We start from the raw sequence: 20,476 nt of genomic DNA on the forward strand, positions 1-20,476 counted from the left end.
GTGTGTGCCTAACAAGCCAAACTACATTACACACATGAATCTGCTGCTTTTGCTGTCCATATACTGGCCTGCTGTGCAGTTTAGCACAGAGTCTTTAATTCGCTGTGTTACACGCTGGCAGATACGACGCCACGTTCTCTCTTCGTAAAATGCACGTTGTTGCTGTGCAGTTCCTTGCCTCGACATGCTCACTCCATGCTAGTCCCTTTTCATTCTTCATTACGGGCACTTAAAATTAAGAATAAAGGACTAATGTGTGCAACGAGGAAGGTCGACGTACAGCTAAAAGATGCGTTTTATTTTTTAAAACCCGCTTTAGGATTTGTGGTTTCCTCGATGTCTCCTTGGTTCTAATGGTGATAATCCCCACCAGGGCAGGCTGCCCAGCTGGTCATGGTGCCGGACTATACTTTAGAAGAGCCTAAGCGTGCCGGTGGGCTGTTACTGGCCGCAGAGCCGGGGTACGGGAGATGGGTGGAGGAGAGGGGGGCGTTGGTCACCCCCTTTTTGGCTATTCTCCGCCATGCCATGTCCTCTCACCCCATTCACCAGCCTCTGCCACCCACAGGGATGGCACTCATTTAACGGAGAACTTCGTTTTGTAAGGTGTGCCGTATGCTATCCCCATGTTGCTGGGCAACCAAACTGCGGCAGGAGCGGCCCCACATGCAATGATGCTTGTGGGGTGCTCGTCACACAGAATCCATTCAATGTCTGTGCCTGTTTGACTGTAATTATGTGTGGAAATATTATATACATATGTATGTTGTGTACACACAAAAAGTTCTAGAACTGGCATTTAATTTGGCTTTTGCCGGTGCAATCTCTTGATTTCTCCTTATTCATAATGAGTGATTGGAAAGGTATCGGGAGGGGGGTGGTGGGGCGCACACTAGGGTGGCATTGTGCAGCATAAACCTACGTTAGTTTTCTTAATCACACGTTTACTCCCTCATCCTGAACCCGCTTCAGAAGCCAATTCAAATAAAATTATCAAAGCCCCTATTTAAAGCAATTGGTAGATGAGTTGCCCTACTCCATTTCAGCTTCCTTTTCCTGGAACAACCAATCTAAATCCCTCCACTGGCACAATTGTAGGTCCCCAAGTGCTTTCAGGCACGGGTAGTATAATTCAGTGCCAATACGCTCGTCTTGGAAGCAAGACGTTGCAGAACAACGCAGGTTCAAATCCGCGTCTGTGCTTAGAAACCTCTTCGGTATTAAGCGTGTTATAAAAAACCCAATGATATCTTATGTTTTGTTCTTCCTCTCTTTTAAAGACGAGTGTTCCCATTTTGCAGCATGCCATCTCGCTAGTTCTAAAACCAAGGCCTGCAGCAGCCAGCACCATCCTCCCCTCATCGGGATTTTATGAAGCTGTCACAAGTGTGCGTCTTCTTTTGAGTGCTCCAACAGCGCCTCTGACAATCTACAAGCCTCCCTTCTCTCCATTTGTTTCCATAGAGGGCCCTACTGGACACTTAGGAGAGAGATAGGAATGTCCCAAGTTGAACCACAGACGGAGGGCATTAAAATTGAAGGGGAAAGAGTGGTGACCGAACAGATAAGCCTCAGGGCCCCCAGGAGCTCAAGGGCACTGGGAAGTGGAGGAGGCATCAACAATTAATAGCCCTGCTAACAACCCACAACTTGGCGCAGAATATATGAGGTAGGTCCCCCTAGCACACCACAATGCATAACACTGGCAGGGACATGTGCCACAGGTGGCCAAAACTGGTGGGGGGCACAATAAAGCACCCCCACTAAACACTAAAAAAAACCTCTTCCTTCTCCTTACACCTCTCAAACTCTAACCAAAAGGCAAACATGCCTAAACAGCACAACAAACTGCACGTACATCACTACACTGCAACAACAAAGCAAACCACAAATAGCTTCGCACAAAGAGCACATGATAAATACCTACCAAAAATTCACACCTACGCTCAGTCAATGGTGTAAACTGAACTGAAGCTGCCAACAGCACATCACAACTCTCTTGTGCTTTTTCTCCTGCTTTTCAGATCCTCCTGAATGCTAAGGGACCACTCAGGTGGTAATAGTGTGCTGTATAAATGTCTTTTTATTATAACAAAACATCAGAGTGATTTAGAGTGGGAATAGTGGCAAATATTATGCTTGTAGCAAAATATGTGTAAATTATATTATTTATATATTTCATATTATGTATGTAATACTACATACATAATATGAAAGGTGCTAAAGGGATGGTATCTGGTTGAAAGGGCTATATCGGGTGGTACACCGGGGTGGACAGTGTTATAATGCTATATTTAGGCAGTGCTGTATTTAGTTTTTAAGATGTACATAGTTATACGCTCCATGCCTTGTCTTATGATTCCAATTCCGTGTTCATCAACTTGTCATTCCATGTATTATTATGGGAGCTCTAGAACAACAGAACTTGCGATGTTAGTGAATTCTGTGGGGAATGTTCGGGTTTGAAGAGATTGTTGTGGAGATGGGCAAAGGTCTGGGGCTGCTGATATGACCTGGAAATAAAGTAAATGTATTAAGTCATACCATGTCTAGCACATCACTGGTCGTAATACACTGGGAGCCAAAAGAGGCACTGGAAATAATTTTCAAAGTGGCCCATATTACGCCTTTTCAGCAAACCCAACCCTTTTTCCTATGGGAACATCTTGTCAATAACACATAAGCGGTCCGGAAGCGCAGAGGCCTACCGGAAATCTCCAGAGTTCCCTATATATAGGCCTGCCCACCCCTGGTGGTAAATGCCTGGGGGTCTTTGCTGTCCTTCGACACTTAGGATTGAACATCTTTTTGATCACAATACAAATATGTCGATTTTCCCATGCGTGACGGCTGAAGCACTGTGTGAAATGCAAACAGACCAGCTGACCATTCCCTTTTTATAGTTGATTTTCACCGTCCAGTAGAACCCATATTTGGGGTGCGCGGGCTTTTATTGGAGAAGCCCCCTTCAAAGGATTCTAAATGCTCTCATTGAGCTCTACACGGCAGTCAGCCTAATTCAACACGTGTGTGTGTGTGTGTGTGTTGCTCGATCACGTAAGCCTCTTTCAAAAGTGCCACACCGCTCAGTTCACGTTCTGCCTGCTCTTGCTACAATCTACAATAAGCATTGGCAAAGCCACCAGTTTGTGCTTTTGTGTAGGCCTGGGGTGGTGGGCATTTGCTAGGCAGAGGCATAATGGCCGTAAAATCGCAACCGCTGGAAAATAGTGATTACCTGGGCATAAATGCAGTACCTGGCAAATGCCTATCTAATACCTCATGCCAAAACTGTTGGCTTTGTCTTGCATGTTTTTAACAGGACTTCAGTGTATAGAAGAGAGATACATGAAGTGGCTGAAGGCAAGCTTGGTTAAGACATTTTTATTGCTCCGTGGCCATTTACAGCTATAATTAAACCATTACCTCCCAGCGGACTGCATAGAAATAAGTGACAGACTACATTTTGAAGTTCTCTCATTATAGACCTTGCTCAAAGAGATCCCAGGAGGATGTGCTTTGGGCGGGGAGGGGCTGGTTGTAGGTGGGAATGGCCATAGGAATTAGCATCACAAGGGGCAGTCAATGAGTGGGTAAATAACTAAACACCCATAAGCTGTGTCCTTCCTCACATGTCCTCTTCCTCCTTCCACTGCAATACTTTCAGTTTATAGGTGGCGCTTAAGCACCATCTATTAGCCCAAACTAAAAATGGGGGATGGAAAACCGAGGGGCCACTGGTTTACACCTGTAAAGTTGCGCAGAGATCATAGTGCCTACCCATAGCCGAGATCTGTGGTGTTTCTGTGTAACTCACAGGTGAGACAGACTTTCATCCTACAATGTTTATAAAAGGAGCATGTTATGCCCACCTAATTTGAATATGTATTAACATCCACCAGTAACTTTCGGGTAATTATTTCATTTATTGATAATCGAGGTAAGTTACATCACAAAAAAGTTACATTGAGTAAGCTGTTGGACAACTTTGTGACTTATACAATGTCAATAATTGCTGTTCTTACATATGGAGCAATGCTGGTAGTGTTTTTTTTATGGTGTACACCTTGGACTGAATCCCTTCTAGAGATTTCTAATTTTGGCAGATAAGGCACACAGAGGAAAAGATTTGTCTATGATGACACATTTTGGTTAAGTAGCAAAGTCGGAAATCAAGTCAAGTCTACAATGTAGGCACTGCACCACATGCATTCTCAACTCTATTTAGTAGACATTTTCTTTGGCTTTCAAGAATGCTCGGATTTGTAGGGATGACTTGAAAGGTAGACAGATCACACAATAAACCAACCTAACCAGTGTAAACATACTTGGAAGTAGGTTAAGCAAAACTAATAGCAACATAATGCAAAGTCGTCTAAGCCTAAAACGATCTATACTGGTTTTTAGAAATGTACTTTAAAAACTTTAACGCACCTACATATACTGTGTGATTAGGTCATATGTTTGAAGTACTCTTTTGTCCGTGGCTTCCTGTTATATTTGATGAGTAAAATGTGAAGATATATAAAAAACAAAACATATTTTTGTGTCGAATAAGCAGGCAGCAGGACAAAAATGGAGGCCGTCTGGTGACAGTTTAATTGTCTTGAAACAAGGCACACATTTGGTTACATACCTAAAGCTCTGTTATGTGAATTGGCTTCTATATTACGGCTTCAGACACTAAACCCTCAAAGTTCTTTTTTTTGTAAAACATCATTTTCACTGGTGTTTTAATATAGTACATCCGACAAACCCAACCTACTTGATGATTTACTAGACGGTACACACAAGACACTGTGTTGACATCGCAGAATTACCCAAGTAATTTTAAACATGAATAGAAGCCAGTTCCACCAAATAAATGACCTCGAATGTCACCAAAAGGTCCTCACCTGCTTGTATTCACTGTGTGGGGCACAATGGACAGGAGATAAAAGGGTGGTTGAAACCAGTTCTATTCACCGAAACAGTAACGATTGGTTGTTGGGGTCCTGTCGGAGACCATGTTCATGCTGATGACCCCCGCCCCATGCATAAGAAGTGTCCCATATCAATGTTTTCTGACTGTTCAATTCCCAGTAGGGTGCCCTGCTAATTTAGTTAAGGCGGCAGTGTAGGGTACCTTGTCTATCGCATGCATCCAACTAATGGCAGCTCTGGCAGCAGATGATTGTATCCCCATTGAGAGAGAGGCCCTGTGCCACCACCCAGGCCGCCATTGCCTTGCTCTGCCCTTGCCATTAATTGGTCCTTTGCACCACGAGTGTAGCCATTTTCTTCCACTACATTTACTTTTCATTCGTCTTCTGGTGAAGTTAAAAGTGGTGGAGCCAGGGAACGCGTTTGCACCACAGTGAACATAGTCTAGGCTGCATGTCTTTTCCTGCCAAATTGTGTACCATATGCTTTACCACTCCAGAAGCCCCACCTAATCCCAAGCCTACACCTTCCTGCCTAAACTCACCCTCTTTGCCAAACCTACCATCTATTTTATTTTCATTGTTATGTTTGCTGAATTTCATTGCCGTGAATGCACTGCACTGAAAAAGATGTGTTTAATATTCTGCAATGAAATGGCTGGGGGCAATATTGTACTAGACCAAAAGCTTCTATAGCAAAAGAAGTGGACTATGGGAAACCATGCTGAGTGCAGGCACTGATGTAATCTACAGCAGCACTGTACCTACCTGCCAACTAGAGGAAAACGCCATTAACTTTGTTGCATAAGCATCATGCATAAGTTTGGGGCGGTTTGGACTTTTTCTGGACTCTTTTGTTGCTCGCTATGCATTTTTGTATTCCTGTCTCTATATGGCTATATTCTATTCCATCGGTACCCAAGTTCCATTAGCTTGGTTCAGTGCGCGGTACAAACAAAACCTCCGTAGGGCTGTACCTGTATTTGTGGATACAACATATTGGCTTTAGCAAGACTGTTATGCACTAGTACAGCATGAACCAAACTTTTACGGCCTAGTTGAGTCCTCAGTAGTGAAACTGGACTTATGGTATATCTCGGGAGGAAAGCTCAGGGGCAACGCGCTCGCCTTGGAAGCAAGACGACACAAAGCAAGACAGGTTTGATCCCCGGGTCCGCGCTTAGAAACCTCTGGGTATTAAGCGCATTATAAATAACCAAATATATAAATATATATTTTAATTTATACTCCCATTGGCACTGGAAATGGTGGGAGGCTTTCCACTATGCGCTGCCGTACACGCTCCTGCACACAACTATCCACAAAAGATTTAAGTCCCACTATGTTTTTTACAAGTTTTGCGCGGTGCCCTGTGTCTCGCAAAGTTATAATGGGACGCTCCAAAATTGAAATAACCCTTAAACCGGTCTCAGACATTCAAGGCAGCCAATCAACATGAGTCTAGAATTTCACCATGATCCTGTCTGTAAAACAGACGAGTACCTAAAGGTGGTCGGTGCCCAACATGTCTGCCTTAAGCATGTCAGGAAAACTGTTGTTGATATACACGTGAAAACTCACAGCATTTGGTACTTTGTTTCAGTGCTGCTGATGCAATCCCACAGTCCTTGAGACAGATGCGTTTTTCTCAGTTACCCTCTGAACTTCATTCTAGGCCAGAGACTGATTTCTTGTGTGCTTTTTCGGTTATCTTTGCAGATTTGTAATCCTGCACGACAGTGTTTCAAGGGAGCCTCATGAATTGTTTAATGCAACAAATTGGAGGGTTTTTGGTATGGACTACTATAATGTAAATGCAATATATTGCGTTACCTTGATCGTCTCCGCTGGTGCCCAACAATTTGGTATGCAGAGATAATATTGCAGGAATTAATAAAGATTGAATTTACAAAGATGAAAAAATATTGCAAGAAATAACCGAGTGGGTAAAAAATACCTAAATCAGAAAAAATATTGAGAAAATGTAATGATATGGGTAGGTTTAAAGTGTAAAAAAAAAAATAAAGATTTAGGGTAGGAGATGAGTTTCGGAGAGGTAAAGGGCTCCTAGGTATTTTTACCATGTGCACTGTAAAAGGCTTTTCAATATTTTTTCATGCAATATTTATTACACTTGGTAATTGGGCTCACTGATTTTATTGCAGAAATAACAGTGACGTGCAACAATTTCTATAAAACGTTCATCTTAGTCAATTCTCAGGTTAAGGGAAATCAGAAAGTTGCCATGTATGGGTGGGTTTGTGAAGAGTGCTGTCCACTGCTAACCCCTTGGTGCTAACGTCCCTCCAATATCTCAATCCCGTTATTCCCGAAGTCCCATCGCTGTCACCCCCTGGTGTTAAGGTCTCCATTGGAGGGCCCCATCAGCAAACCTGTTTCTACGTGCACCCAGTTTTTGCCGGAAGGGCATCCTTGGGCACAGTCTTCCGCCAATGAGTGGAGTTGAGACCCTGAAAGAGTGGGAACTGGAAGAACCAGGATAATGCGTCTAGTGGGCAGAAGATGAGGCCCTACCCAGCACATCTCGGGTAAATGCAAAGTGCCAAAAATGTCTTTAGGCCTCTAGGGGGTGTGACCTGCATTCAATACTCCAGATATTCAGCATTGTCACTACTAGGAAAAGTGCCAAAGAAACAACGATGTGTTGTAAGACACGATTGAGGACACTGCCCCCCAGAAACGTATAAAAACGCTATAAAAGGCAGAACGGTTTTCACAAAGTGTGGCGGGTTTGGAGTTTTGCGATGCAAAGAGAAACTTGTAGGGTGCGCAAGATGAGCATGCATACTCTGCATGGTTTTTAAATCACAAGTATAATTATTATTCCTTCAAAGTAGTGTTTTAGAATCTGAAAGAATAAGGTTTTAATAGGTGGTAAACAGCAGATGGTCTACATGTGTTTCGCACCTTACAGTGGCTCAGCCCACCTTGAGATACTGGCTTCTCACCAGCCCTTGTCCATGAAAACAGCAACTCCAGGGTTTGCTCACCTCCCCCCACCCCACCCCACACCGCTCCGCGCCAATCATAATACAGTCCTGAGGAAGTCTCACTGAAAGGCGCGAAACACGTGTCGACCATAGCGGGTCCTTAGGACCTATGAAGAAATGATACCTTCAGAGTCTAAAGCACTCACTGTGTGAAGCAATATTAATGATACACAAGTTCAGACCTATGCTAGTGAGTAGGTATTCTCTACCTGCTGGCCATGCCGCACCCTAACAGAGTGGAGGGACACTTCTTTACCGCAAAGCCTGTAGTATGACGACAGCAGTCATTGCCACTAAGCGCGAGGCATCCCTCCACGCCTGCGCAGTCCCGCAGGGTTTGCGTGTGTTCCCTTCGGGTGAGCTTGCTTTACTGGAATCCAGGAAGAGCGGTCTGGGGGTTCCTTGCACTGCACCGCAGAGCTACGGTCCTGGGATTTTGCTTCTCCTGCAGGGAGTGTGCTGCATTGAGCTGTGACATCACACCTTGTAAAAACGTCGCCATCATCTTTAGTGCCCCGTGAGCACTTCGTTTTGCGCAGCCAATGGCATTCCTCCCTTTCGTTGTAGCCGTGTGTGTAAAGGCGAGTAGCGGTGCATTGGACAGCGTTCAGGGCTTGAAAATCAATCTTCTCTGTATGCTGAGGGGTGGTGAGAGGACTCATCTGTTGTATTAAATTGACCCCCCCCCCCAACCTCCCAAACCCCTCTGCACTCGCCCTTCATTGCGCTGTTTGGCGAGCGTGCAGGTCTGGAGTTGGATGCCAGCCAATGACCGGGGAGTTGCTAGGTCTGGCAAAGATCCGGGCAGCACTAATGTCAGGACTGTTGGGACTGGAGGCTAGCTGGCCTTTTGGTTGCAGCCTCTGAGCTTTTATCTGGGGCTACAAGCAAAAGACCTGGGGCTATAGCCCCCTAAACCCCCCCCCCTTGCAACGCCTCACACTTTACATTTTTGGAAAATATAAATTATAAACTCCAGAGAACGGCGAACAGTACTGCGAGAACGCCGGGGCCTTGAAAGCATCTTCCAAAACGCGCCGAGAGGTCCGTGGAATGGCTGAAAAGGGCATGGCAGAGATCGGGAAAATGCCTCGTTTACATGCATGGCTAAACCCACGTAGGCTGATGGGGGGGGGGGGGGGGGGCGGGGGGGTTCTGAGAGGCAGGGGATTGGCTGGTGCATCACAGGAAGTTTCCCACTGAATTTTGGAATTCCTCGCGTTTTGTAGAATGTCAGAACATGTCACCTAGGTGCTTGCAGCTTTCCCGGGACATGTAACCGTAGTAGTAATAATAATAATAATAAATTAAAAATAATAATGTGCTACTCGCCTGCGTTAACTTTTGTGATTTATTGTGAGTATTTGTAAGAAATTCTAATTTCCCGTTAATGACATTAGGCTTTATTTGCTCTTCACTGAATTATTCCTTTGTGGATAATTTTCTTTTGTCTTTTTATTTTAATGGGGGGGGGGTTCACCCATATCAATCCTTACATCCCTCCTGTTCTCCCCATTTTACACCCCCCAACTCGGCTACCCTTTGGCCCATTCAGACCTGCCTGCTTTCTTTGCCATCCATGGTAGGGTTGAAATGATTGGCTTCTCGATAATATGTTCAAATTCCTGACTGTTCACTTAGTCCAAATAATTAAGAGCTAAACCTACCAAATCATACCAATGACATATTTACCATGTTGTAGCATGCACTGTAAGTTAAATCACTATTTAAACGAATCTGCTTCTGATGATTTTAAATGTGCATCCGTTCCTTCTCCGCAGAGACCTGATGAGGAGGCGGTGGTGGATCAAGGGGGAACCAGCTCCGTACTCAATATCCACTATGAAAAGGAAGAGCTGGAAGGTAACCTCTCAACTGGGGGGGGGGCACTCTCGGTGCGCATGCCCCTGCTTAATTATCTTATCTTTTTATAATTCACTAATAATGAATACATTGCATAAAGATGTCTTCTAGAAGGTTCTTAATCAGGCCAATTCTATTGGGCTCTCTTGTCTGACTCATTGATCTGAAGATCTGTTTAATGCTTTGCCATATTATGGTAAAGTTATGTTCCTCGCCGTTGCAAATGCCCCAGTACCTCTCCTTTAGACAACTACTGAAAACTCAGTTCCCCGCGAAGGCGAGATAAACCTGCGTGACTGCTACTCGGTGGTTGGCATTGGTTTTTATTCATCCCGTCTCGAATGCGTTTTGCTAGCCACCTCGATGGTAGCCACTCTGAGGCCACTTCTCTGGAATCCATGTGGACCTCCTTGCAATGCAATAGGCCTTTCCCTGAAGAACCAACACACTAAATGGACTTCCTGTAAATCCCTCTGTTTGATTAACAAAAATTCATCTCGTGCTCAAATGCTGTGCCTGGAGGCCGAATGATGCTTGTGAAGGCCACCTCTGCATTCTGTGGATCTCAAGCTGCACCGACGCATGGTCCCCCATCTGACAATATTCATGTGAGGGCCAACCTATGTTCTGTTTTTTTTAAATATTTTCAGTGTTGATACATTGGTGTGGTGCCAGAGGCCACTTCAAGGCTGCGGCGAAGAGAGGGTATGGCGATGAGAAATGCATATAGCTTTTATTCTAATGCCACGTTCCGTATGTCACAAGGTATAGTGTCCAGTAAATGGTCGCCTTTTCTTGTGTACTGCGTAGTTAGCTGGTCCACTGTTTAGCATTTGAATGGCATGTTCTTGTTTTAAGTTATTTACTCAAATGAAGGTGCTTCTCTTGAGGCTTGAGTTTTGGTATGTACATCATTCCATAGTTTGGGCCCAAGTGGCTCCTTGGCATTTATTCCTCTACAGTCATGGACATAGGCTGCCACTTGGGTCTGCAATGGCCAGTGAAGAGTCACAGAATAGCGGTCGAGCCTTGGGGGACCCACTGTTGCGCATGGCCAGAGACGTCTAGGTGCTGTATACGTTTATACAGTTTGAGACGTCTAGAAAGGTATTTGCGTGCTTACATTGCAAATGCCGCTGGAGAGCGATACATATTGGCTTGGAAGCGATGTGTTGCTCAGTGGGCAGCCGGTGTAAGGATTTGAGGGTGGATCTCATGTGATCTCAATTCCCGAGGCCTAGGGCTATTCAAAATGCACCAATTGGCCCTGGAGTAGCGATTTCCTGGTAGTCCTCTGGAAATGCCAACGCAGTAGTCCAGTTTTATTAGTGTTAGGGGCCACACCATATCACTTTTGTGTCTGAATTGCAGCAAGAGAGGACATTTCTTATTAATGGTGTGCTGTCTGGGTGACAACATTCATCTGCAGGACAAATGTCCATATGAAGCTTCACTTCCTGGTCGTGGGTGACTAATTGAGGGATGGGCACCAGAGAGGTGGCCAGTGGAGTGCCCGATCATGAATGTTGCCTGCCATGGTACTTCTGTTGTGACTCTTCTCCAGGACTGTGGTGTTGTTAATCGGGATAGTGTAGTTGGCAAGTTGGGGTTTTTGAGGCTTTATGTGCTTATTACTTTTTAGGCCTTTGGGCACAGGCAGGGAATTGGAGGCAATGCAAAATTGTGTTAACATGAGCTCACGTCATCATCTGCCATGGAATCGATCTCCTGAATTTTGCAAACATGCACCTGGATTCACATGGGCCTTTTGTGATTAATCCGATGGACTCATCACTGTTTTCCCGGCAGTGCCCTTCTCCCATGTGGCCAGGGGGAAGGCATCCGCTACTTGATCCTCCCCTTGAGGGTTGCTGTGTGAGGGAGGATCACATGGGAGGAGACAACTACCTTGGAGATCTTATGACTTCATTGGAGGAGTCAGTGTTCCTCCCTTTTTTTCCATGAGAAAGACCTTAAGTTCTTAATAGCCTATTGTCTGAAAATGATTCCCCCCTGTAGAGAAAGTCAACAAAGCTTTTCTCTAGATAGTTCTAGTTGGGGCCCCACTTTTCACCCTAACACACAACTCATACGCAACTCCTTTTGTTCTGCATGTGCCTTTTTTGAAATTCGTGAGAAAAACCATTCTCAAGTTAAAAGCCCAAAGAAAGTTATGGACTTCAAGGCCCATAACCACTCTGGTACTGGGACGAGGACAAAGAAGTTTATTCACATTGACAAGAACCCAAAATACAAGATGCAGACTAGTTCGTCCAAACCTGCAATGAGCAGGACATTTAAAAAATGGCAAGCGCCATATGGAAGAGAGGTGCAATGAGCAGTGCAGAGGAGGATGTTGCTATCCTTGCTGGAGCTACAAAGCACGAGGCACACTGAAAAATCTGGCAAAGCAGAGAAAGCCGGCGGGATGGGGAGGAGATGCTGCAGGTGAGCAAGCAGAGCCATTGAGACACTGGGAGCAGAGCAGGAGTTCCTGGAGGTACAGTCGATCGACGGGGCAGCAGACTCCATCCTGGGCCGAGCAGGAGAGTTGGCGTGTGCCCGCAGAGCCGCGCTGGGTGCTGGGGCAGCATATGCACACCCCTACCTAGAAGCCAAAAGAAGCCGTAACAGAAAGGCACGAACAACATCGAAGATGCTGGAAAATACCGGTGACCTTGGGGCGTTCCGACAACAAGTGATTGAATGGAACACCTTTGCTAATGCAGAAAATATACAAAGGCAAAGTTGATTTGAATGCAAACAAGGCAAATTGCAAAAGCAAGGTGCCATAAGAAGAATGTTTGAATGCACACAAGACAAAGTATGAAAGCAAACCCCAACCAAATACAGAAGTAAGATATGCCAATATGTACAAGTGTTGAGCAAGTATATTTGAGAAAAAACACAGATGGATGTACCAAGCAGGTGCACCACAATAGCATATACTGTGTGCTAAGAACTGAAAAGTCCTGGCAGGTGAGTATACCAGGCAGTTGAAGTTGTACAAAGATCCCTGGCAGGAAAGTACACCAGGAGATCTCTTTAAGAATTCCAGAAGTCCTGGCAGGCAAGTGCACGAGGCAGCTGAAGATTGTATAAATATCCCTGGTAGGGGTATATACCAGGTAATCTGTCAAGAAACAAGAGCATTCACAGAAAGTCTGTTACAAAACCTCTTGCTTGAACAAAACCTTTTAGTTGAACAAAAACTTTGTGAGTCTGTTGAAGACACCAAGGAACTGTTTGCTAAAGTGACGTTTTGCCATCCTGTTTCAGAATCCAGGGGAAGGGCACTCCCTTTGTGATCCAATGGTCCTTCATTCTTACACTTTTGGTTTTGAACACTTTATAACCTCAAGTTGAAGACATTTACTTGCATGTTGTGTTTTTTGTTTACAAGGGTGAGCATCAGGATAGGTTGGTTTGGACACAAGGACAGCATTTCAGTTACTGACCTCCTGGCACAGACCGATCCTTAATTTTAGTTTCTAGGTAGAGAAGCTCCTCTCTAGAAATTGGGCCACAAAGGTGTTTTTCCAATCCATTTTTATTTAATAGAAATGTCTTTTCTTAAGGAAACAATAACTATGTCTCTCATTTTTGACCCCTCAAGGTTTGCGCTTTGAAATTCGTCCTTACGGTTGCTTTTCCAGACATTTCTTTCTGCTGAGATCTCCCCCAGCGCTGATCAAATTCAAATGTTCCACTTGTCCAAAAATGCTCCAACTGATGCTCCCAAAAGATAGATTGCCACTATAAGTCTTTACCATAGATGGTGGTCCCTTTGTGCTGCAACCCCACCTAGTTTGAGGTTTCTTTCGACACAGTGCCTCCCTGGCCAAACCTTGCACAATTGTCTTTTATAGCCTATTCATGCTCCTTTTTAGTGGCATAACAAGCAGCATGCCGTTTTCCCTGCTGATTACAATCCTCTTTCCTTGAAGATATCTGAAGCAGTCTGTAGCCTTCACAGTTGATGACCTGACCATCACAAAGGTGGTTTTCCTGAAGATGACCACAGATAAAGTGACTAACGTAGCCTGTTAGCTTTTCCTAACGGATGGCATCACAGGCAGACTTTCCCGTTAATGAGATCACAATCAGCCTTCCTTTTTGATCTCACCCAAGAGGAAAACTTCTTGCTGCTTATGTCATGAGCATTGAGTAGGCTTCCCTGTGGAGACTCTCACAAGCAGTGACCTTCACTGTAGATGCCTTCCGGACAGCTAGTAGCTTTCCTCTGTGATGGTCACAATTAGGAGGCGCTTCATCAAATGACTCGCAATAACTAAATAATACAATCTAAATTCCTATCCTTTTCCTTCTCAACCTTTAAATCTAACGTTTAGGAATCTGTCTAAAATAGCATCACTGTTTTATTTATGCTGGGTTCCACTCATTAGACACTGCACGTTGAAACATTTGTACACATTACAAACTGCAAACCATTTGCTTGAAATGTAGGGAAACTGCCTCTCGGTGTTTGAGCATGTCTGGTTTTTGTTTCCAATTCATGGCCCTCCAGATAAAGCGGCCTTGCAGGAGTGAATTCAAGTCATTGGGCCTCATTCCGAGTATGGCGGTAAGGGATAGCGGCCACCGGTAACGAGACCGGTGGCTGTAATCCCTTACCGCCATACTCCGAGTTCCCTCTGCGCCCTCGCCCTTAACGCCTGCTTTGAGCAGCTGTTAAAGTCGAGGGCACAAAGGGGCCTCCAAGCCAATAACGGTGACCGTAATGAACGGTCACCGTTATTTGCATCTTCCCCATTCCCATTGAGCCCTATGGGGGCTCATTTGGGAATGGGGAAGAGCCTTGGTGAATGGGGAATTACCGCCCCGCCAACCTTGGAATGGGGCGGTGATTCCGCCATCCACCAAGGCGCTGCCGGTCCGGGTACGGCGTCAACCAAGGCGTTAATAGCGCCATTGGTTAGCGCCGTACTCGGAATGAGGCCCATTGTTTCTTCTTGCAGGCAATGGAGTTTAAAGTGGGCAAATACCTTGCTTTTTTCCCCATATAAAGGTGATATCCCGCTCTGTGTGTTTTCAGGTGATATCCAGCTCTGTGTGTTTTCTTTTGTTTCCCATTTGTCTTGTAACGTTGTATGAATAAGAGGTCTCTGAGACTTCGAAAGCTTATGGAACAAAAATCTGAGCACAATATATTTAGTCCATTAAACAATATGAAAATTTGGCTTTTGCTTGATTTTACAGCTGGACTAACAAGGTGTGTGATGATTTACAAAGTGTTGTCACTTCTGCCAAAGTCAGAACCCTTTCCCATGAAGCTAGGGAGGTGTGGCCGCAACCCAATAATCCCCCTAGGGGTGGTTTAATGCAGGAGGACCTCATGGGCAGGAACTCCCCTTTGGGGACAACAACGATCACCTGGGGTACAGCCCATTGAATGTTGTCACTCCCCAAAGTTCCCTAGCTCTTCACTCTACCGAGGCACTCTATTGAAATTCAACCCATGTACGGTTGCCATAGCAAAGAAATCCTAAAGCCAAAAGTACTAGGATGAAGAACACAGGAGACCTGAAGATCCTGGACTGTGCTTGCACTGCTACGAGGTGGCCCCTACGACGCATATTCATTTGTCAACAGAGACAAAGGACTCCTACAATTTGCATGGGAGGAACTGGATACAATGTATAAAAAGGAACAAAGGACTACCCAATGTGTTAAGCCCAGCTGTGTCAGACCCCACTGGGTCTGACAGAAAAGGTGGAGGTGAACGAGTGCCGGGGATCCAGGTGCTGTCAAAGGACTGGAGAGAAGAGTGCTCAGGCAAAGTGTCATGGGAGTCCTCCACGGGTTCAGCAGGAGTGAACCCAGGCAGCAGACCAAGCAAGAGAGCGGGGCTGCAAAACAGAAGGACGTACCACATAGCCAACAGAGACACAGCAGTGAACCAGCATAGCCTGAGAGAAGACATGCGGTCCCAGGAAGTCCCAGTGACGTACCACAATCCCACACAAGGTAACGGGAGGTACGGGAGACCTGTAGGGGACGATTGAGTTAGAAGGAGGATTGGCTTATGAAGCGCTCTCTGGCCTCAGTAGTGGGAAGGCTACTACTTGATATAACCAGAAAAGGGTCTGGGACCTCATGGCAAATACCAAGAGTGCAAGAGGAAATCTTCCTCATCACAGTGTGAAGGAGAAAACCACTGACCACCAGACAAGGGGCTGGGACCCTAAAACAAATACTGAGAGCATCGGAGGAAATCCTCCTCATCACAGTGGGTAGGCGAGAACCACTGACCACCAGAGAAGGGTCTGGGATGCCAACAAGATTTGGGACTTTGTTAACAAACCAGAGTGGCCAAGTGTACAGTAAGCTGAAAACTGTGAGAAAGAACTGTGCCAAACAATACCAGGAGAAGGGAGTCATTCTCCTGGTACGGAACAAGGATGCCGGGGGAAGAGAATCATTCCCCCTGGCCTTGTTGTGAACTGTGTCAAATAATACCAGGCGAAGGGGAGGCATTCTCCTGTTCCCAAAGTGGGAGTTGTGCTGGAGGTGCCAGGGTAAGAGTCATTCCACCTGGCTGTATTGGAAACTGTGTAAATGTACACCAGGAGAAGGGAGTCATTCTCCAAGAGTTAAACCTTGGATAAGTGCTGTGTGAAACCTGCAAGCCAGGGCAAGGGAGGCATTCCCCCTGGCATTCTTATTTGCAAGAGGACATTCTTTTGGATGCTATCCAGACAACAGGAGAAGGGAGCCATTCTCCTGAAGAAGGAATCTTCTGGTAGTGTATCCCTTTACCTATAGTGTGAGGGTTAGAGTAGGATTTTGACACAGGACAGTTGAACTTTGATTTGACTGACATTCTGACAATTCCTTTAGTTTTAGCTTTGAGGCGGGGAACCCCCTCATAGAGATGGGGATAGATGGGTTGTTGGTACTGAAAAGAAGTCTATAACCATCACCATACCACCTTTGTGTCAGCCTCTTTCGACACTCTTACAGGTGCCAACTCTTTCTCGCATTGAATAGAAAAAGGCAACGAGAGCTTACTAAGGCTCCTTTGTGATTTGGTGGCTGCAAATAAAGAGGTCCAGCAGAATATTACTGTCCGAGTTTGTGAAATGCCTCCTAAGTTGTTCCTGACAGGCCATTACTCAGCATTAGCTTGTGGCCAAGAGTGGCCTCAATAAGCCTGTGCTATGACTCATATGAGAGACTCTATAAGGGAGAGCGCTGAGTTGTCATGTTTGGGTCATCCTCACACTATCCTGGGCATTACTCCTTATTTCAATGTCTTCTAAAGTACTCTTAAAAAATATATTCCTAATGTTTGCTCTCTCTATCCTTGTTTAGCTCTAGGACCTATACAGTAATATGTTTTTTCGAGCTAGGTTCGTGCTATAAACATATATTATAATAATAATAATAAAAGGTATTTTCTGGTTTCCTCTGTTTTTGCCCCTTTCCTCCTATTTCTGATTCTTTGTTGAAGATTGGAAGCACTTTTATGCCACAACGGTTTTCTTTCCATGCCCCTTCATAGTGTTGCATAGGGTTAGAGTAAAGCTAAATGATCTTCATTCCTGCTGGCAGCCTCATTGGTTGGATGGCATCAATGCTCAGGGCTTTGCTCATGCAGTCTTCAGGACCCAGTGCATCCCTGAGCTCTCGCACTCCCAGTTTATCTGCAGTCAAACTCGATCTCGCATCTCTGAAAATACATCCATTTGTGTTATGTGATTTTGTGACTCCTTGTTCTTTGTCCCAGGATAGCAATGATCCTACCTTGTCAGCAGCACATAGTGGAGTCCATGAATGGCTATTGTTTGCTGAACAGCACCCAACAAGACCCTGATGGACAACGTAGTTTTGGTACACAGGCAACGATGAAGCACAACCTGGCTCCCACAGATGCTGCTGCAGCAACCTCTGATCCACCCTTAGCAGAAACTTCCAATATTCAGGACCCAAAGTGCAAGATCCACTAACGTATGTAAGGAAGGCATGATTAACAGTAAAATGGACACAAGTGACCGCAGGTCAAGGGTGTTTATTGAATTTCAATAAGGGTTTGAAAAATGCCCATCTACTCCTAAATCTGCAGATGGGAGCAAGCTACGACCACCAATTTATAACGCAGTCCTAGTGGTGTTTTGTCAAAATAAAAGGGCCTATGCTAATAAACTACCTCTAAATACAAATAGTGTGCAAAAGAAAGAAGTGTCCAAGATATGATGTTGGGATATTCAGTCTGTTGGTCTACCTTCCCTACATTGTCAGCACAGTACAAAGCAGTACACTCAAGCTTAGCACAGTCTCTGGCTTCTCTAGCATGAGGATGCAGTTCAAACATGAGCATCAGGGTCTTCTGTGCCCAAGTCTCCTTGCATTTCAACGTCTTTTCATTCAAAGGGCCTTATGCGATAAATAAACAGTTCTTTTCCTCTTTCAGATTTTCAAAAGTACTCAATTTCTCAGGCGATTAACTATTCACCTTGGATCCCCCTCATCCGGGCTCAGATCCCGGATCCACCCAAGTCATGCTCATATCCTTTAAACACAATGTTCAATTAGTCTCCCTCCACCAGACTTGGACTAATTCCAGTTTCCAATATAACTTTTAACACAAACTTGATTTAAACAAAAGCTTTCAGCTGATCTCCCTCCACCGCGCTCGGGCCAACTTCATTTACTTTGTCATCAACTATAGCAGACATTTGAATGTGCACAGGGTTTTTCTCACCAGTAATGGGACCACTTCAATTTCACAATTCTTTCACTCCACATTTGCTACCTTTCAGCTGGATACCTAACGGAGACCTTGGAATGAGCACCCACGTGGTGCCGGACCACTCTAAGGTATCATATCTTGGCTTCAAAGTTCAATCACTCATTTGTTGTTTAATTCTGTTGGCGTCACTCGCCACTTGCGCTTCATACACTGTTCTCTTCAGCATTCAACTTTGGCATCAACAAAGACCGGTCTGGTATCGGTCTCCCCAACTCACTGGCTGTGCTGACTTCACTGATGCCGCTTTGTTGTAGGAGCCAAGGACAGTGCCACAGTGGCAAATGGTTCTCTCCGCCTTGACCATCGACGCATCTTCAGCCTTGATTCCTGGTCTTAAGTTTTCTATTCGCGAAGGTTCATTTAAGTAACGGTCTTTCATTGAAAAGGTCAAGCGTGCTTCCCTCCTTGCAATCCTCTTCGGTTTTGCCGTCTTTCGCCTTGCATTAAACTGCCATCTTGGAATTGCCGCTTCCTTGTGTGCTTTGCCTTGTTCAGAGTGTACTCTCATACTCCGCCTTTTATCCGTGTGGGGGAAGTGTAATGGAAGTCAGGTGTGTGTAATGGTCAGTAATTCCCTGACCCTGCCTGACCATTGTATTGGTGCATGTCAGGTATAGGGCTCGGGTGTTGGTCCGTTTTCTCTTGTAGTGAGCGGTCTGTGAGAAAGTGTTCATGTTGGGAAAGGGGGCGGGGGGGTGGGTTGAGATCCTAAGTATCCTACTGGGTAGGATGGGGTAAAGGTGTTACAGGGAAAGAGATACCGATATTTCACCATCCAGTGTCCTACTCCCATTCCCCAAAGACCCCTCAACCAGGTGATCCTCCCGCACTGGTCCACTCTCAGCAACGGGAACACATACCACCATTGATCAGGTTTCTCACACACAGCACAGCCTCAAATCAAGTCACACCATTTTCTGCATATCCACACGAAATACACTTGAATAAGGTGAATCTCCTGAACCCCTGCAGTGATTCGTGTTCTTGTGGACCAGACATTATAGCCCCATCTAAATCCTTAGTAAAGTGACATTTTTGAGTGCCTGTTCCAGGTTTATGCTGTAAGTGTTTGTTTCTTCATTGATTTTACCAGGGAAGCTGCATCGGAGCTTGGGGAAATTTAGTTGCATTTTTATGCCAAGCTCTTCTCTAGCTGGAAAAGGGTTAAACTAGAATATATATAATTTCGGTAAAAGAAACTTGGTTAAGAGAGAGTTAAGGTGATCAGATTCAACGCATCAAAACCCCTGAAATATCCAGCAAGTCCGCCTGAACTATGGACCCCCTGTTGCGCAACGTATGACCACAATGATGACATCACTAATTACATCAAATGTGGCATTACTGATTAAATAAGATAGAATATTTTTGTTGACCATCTTTTGATACATAATTTAATTACACTTAATAATAGCATGACATGGAACAATAAATGATACAGAAGTATATGATTGTGTAGCACATGCATTTCTAATACTTATCATCTAATAAACTTTAAAATAGAAATATTTAACATTATACAAATGCTTTGAATTTCCTGTATTGGTAAACAAAATACTTAATTGAAGGTAAAGTACATGATTCTGGTAAATCTATTTCAGGTATTTCAAACGTGACATAATAAGTAATCAAAACATAGTTGTAGGCACCCCTCTGCAAGAACCAGCACGGCTAAATGACCTGTTCTTTGGGAAGGTACCCACTCGAGAGTCCACAGCCACACTTTAGCTCACTGTCCCTTTCACAGAAGGGAAATGCCCATTTACATGTCAATCTTTGTCCAGACCACATGGGCACTCCAGCACCAAAATGCTATGGCACTTCTCTTCTGAGCAAGAGTACCAACAGCAACCCCAGACACGTGATTCAGCCTTGTTAGGCCTCATTTGTGAGGTGGAGCTGTGCCT

The 20,476-nt window shown here is 44.9% G+C and overlaps 1 protein-coding gene across 1 annotated transcript in view; it reads left to right on the plus strand.

Moving 5' to 3' along the window:
• Nucleotides 1-20,476, plus strand: part of SLC4A8 (solute carrier family 4 member 8) — an 846,795-nt gene that overhangs the window by 308,842 nt on the left and 517,477 nt on the right. Inside the window, exon 2 of the mRNA XM_069653405.1 lies at nt 9,715-9,796. Coding sequence (XP_069509506.1) covers nt 9,715-9,796 — 82 coding nt within the window. The remainder of the gene's footprint in view (nt 1-9,714; nt 9,797-20,476) is intronic.

Source organism: Ambystoma mexicanum, chromosome 3q, assembly GCF_040938575.1.
Source record: "Ambystoma mexicanum isolate Mex_15411 chromosome 3q, UKY_AmexF1_1, whole genome shotgun sequence".
Taxonomy (NCBI): Eukaryota; Metazoa; Chordata; class Amphibia; order Caudata; family Ambystomatidae; genus Ambystoma; species Ambystoma mexicanum.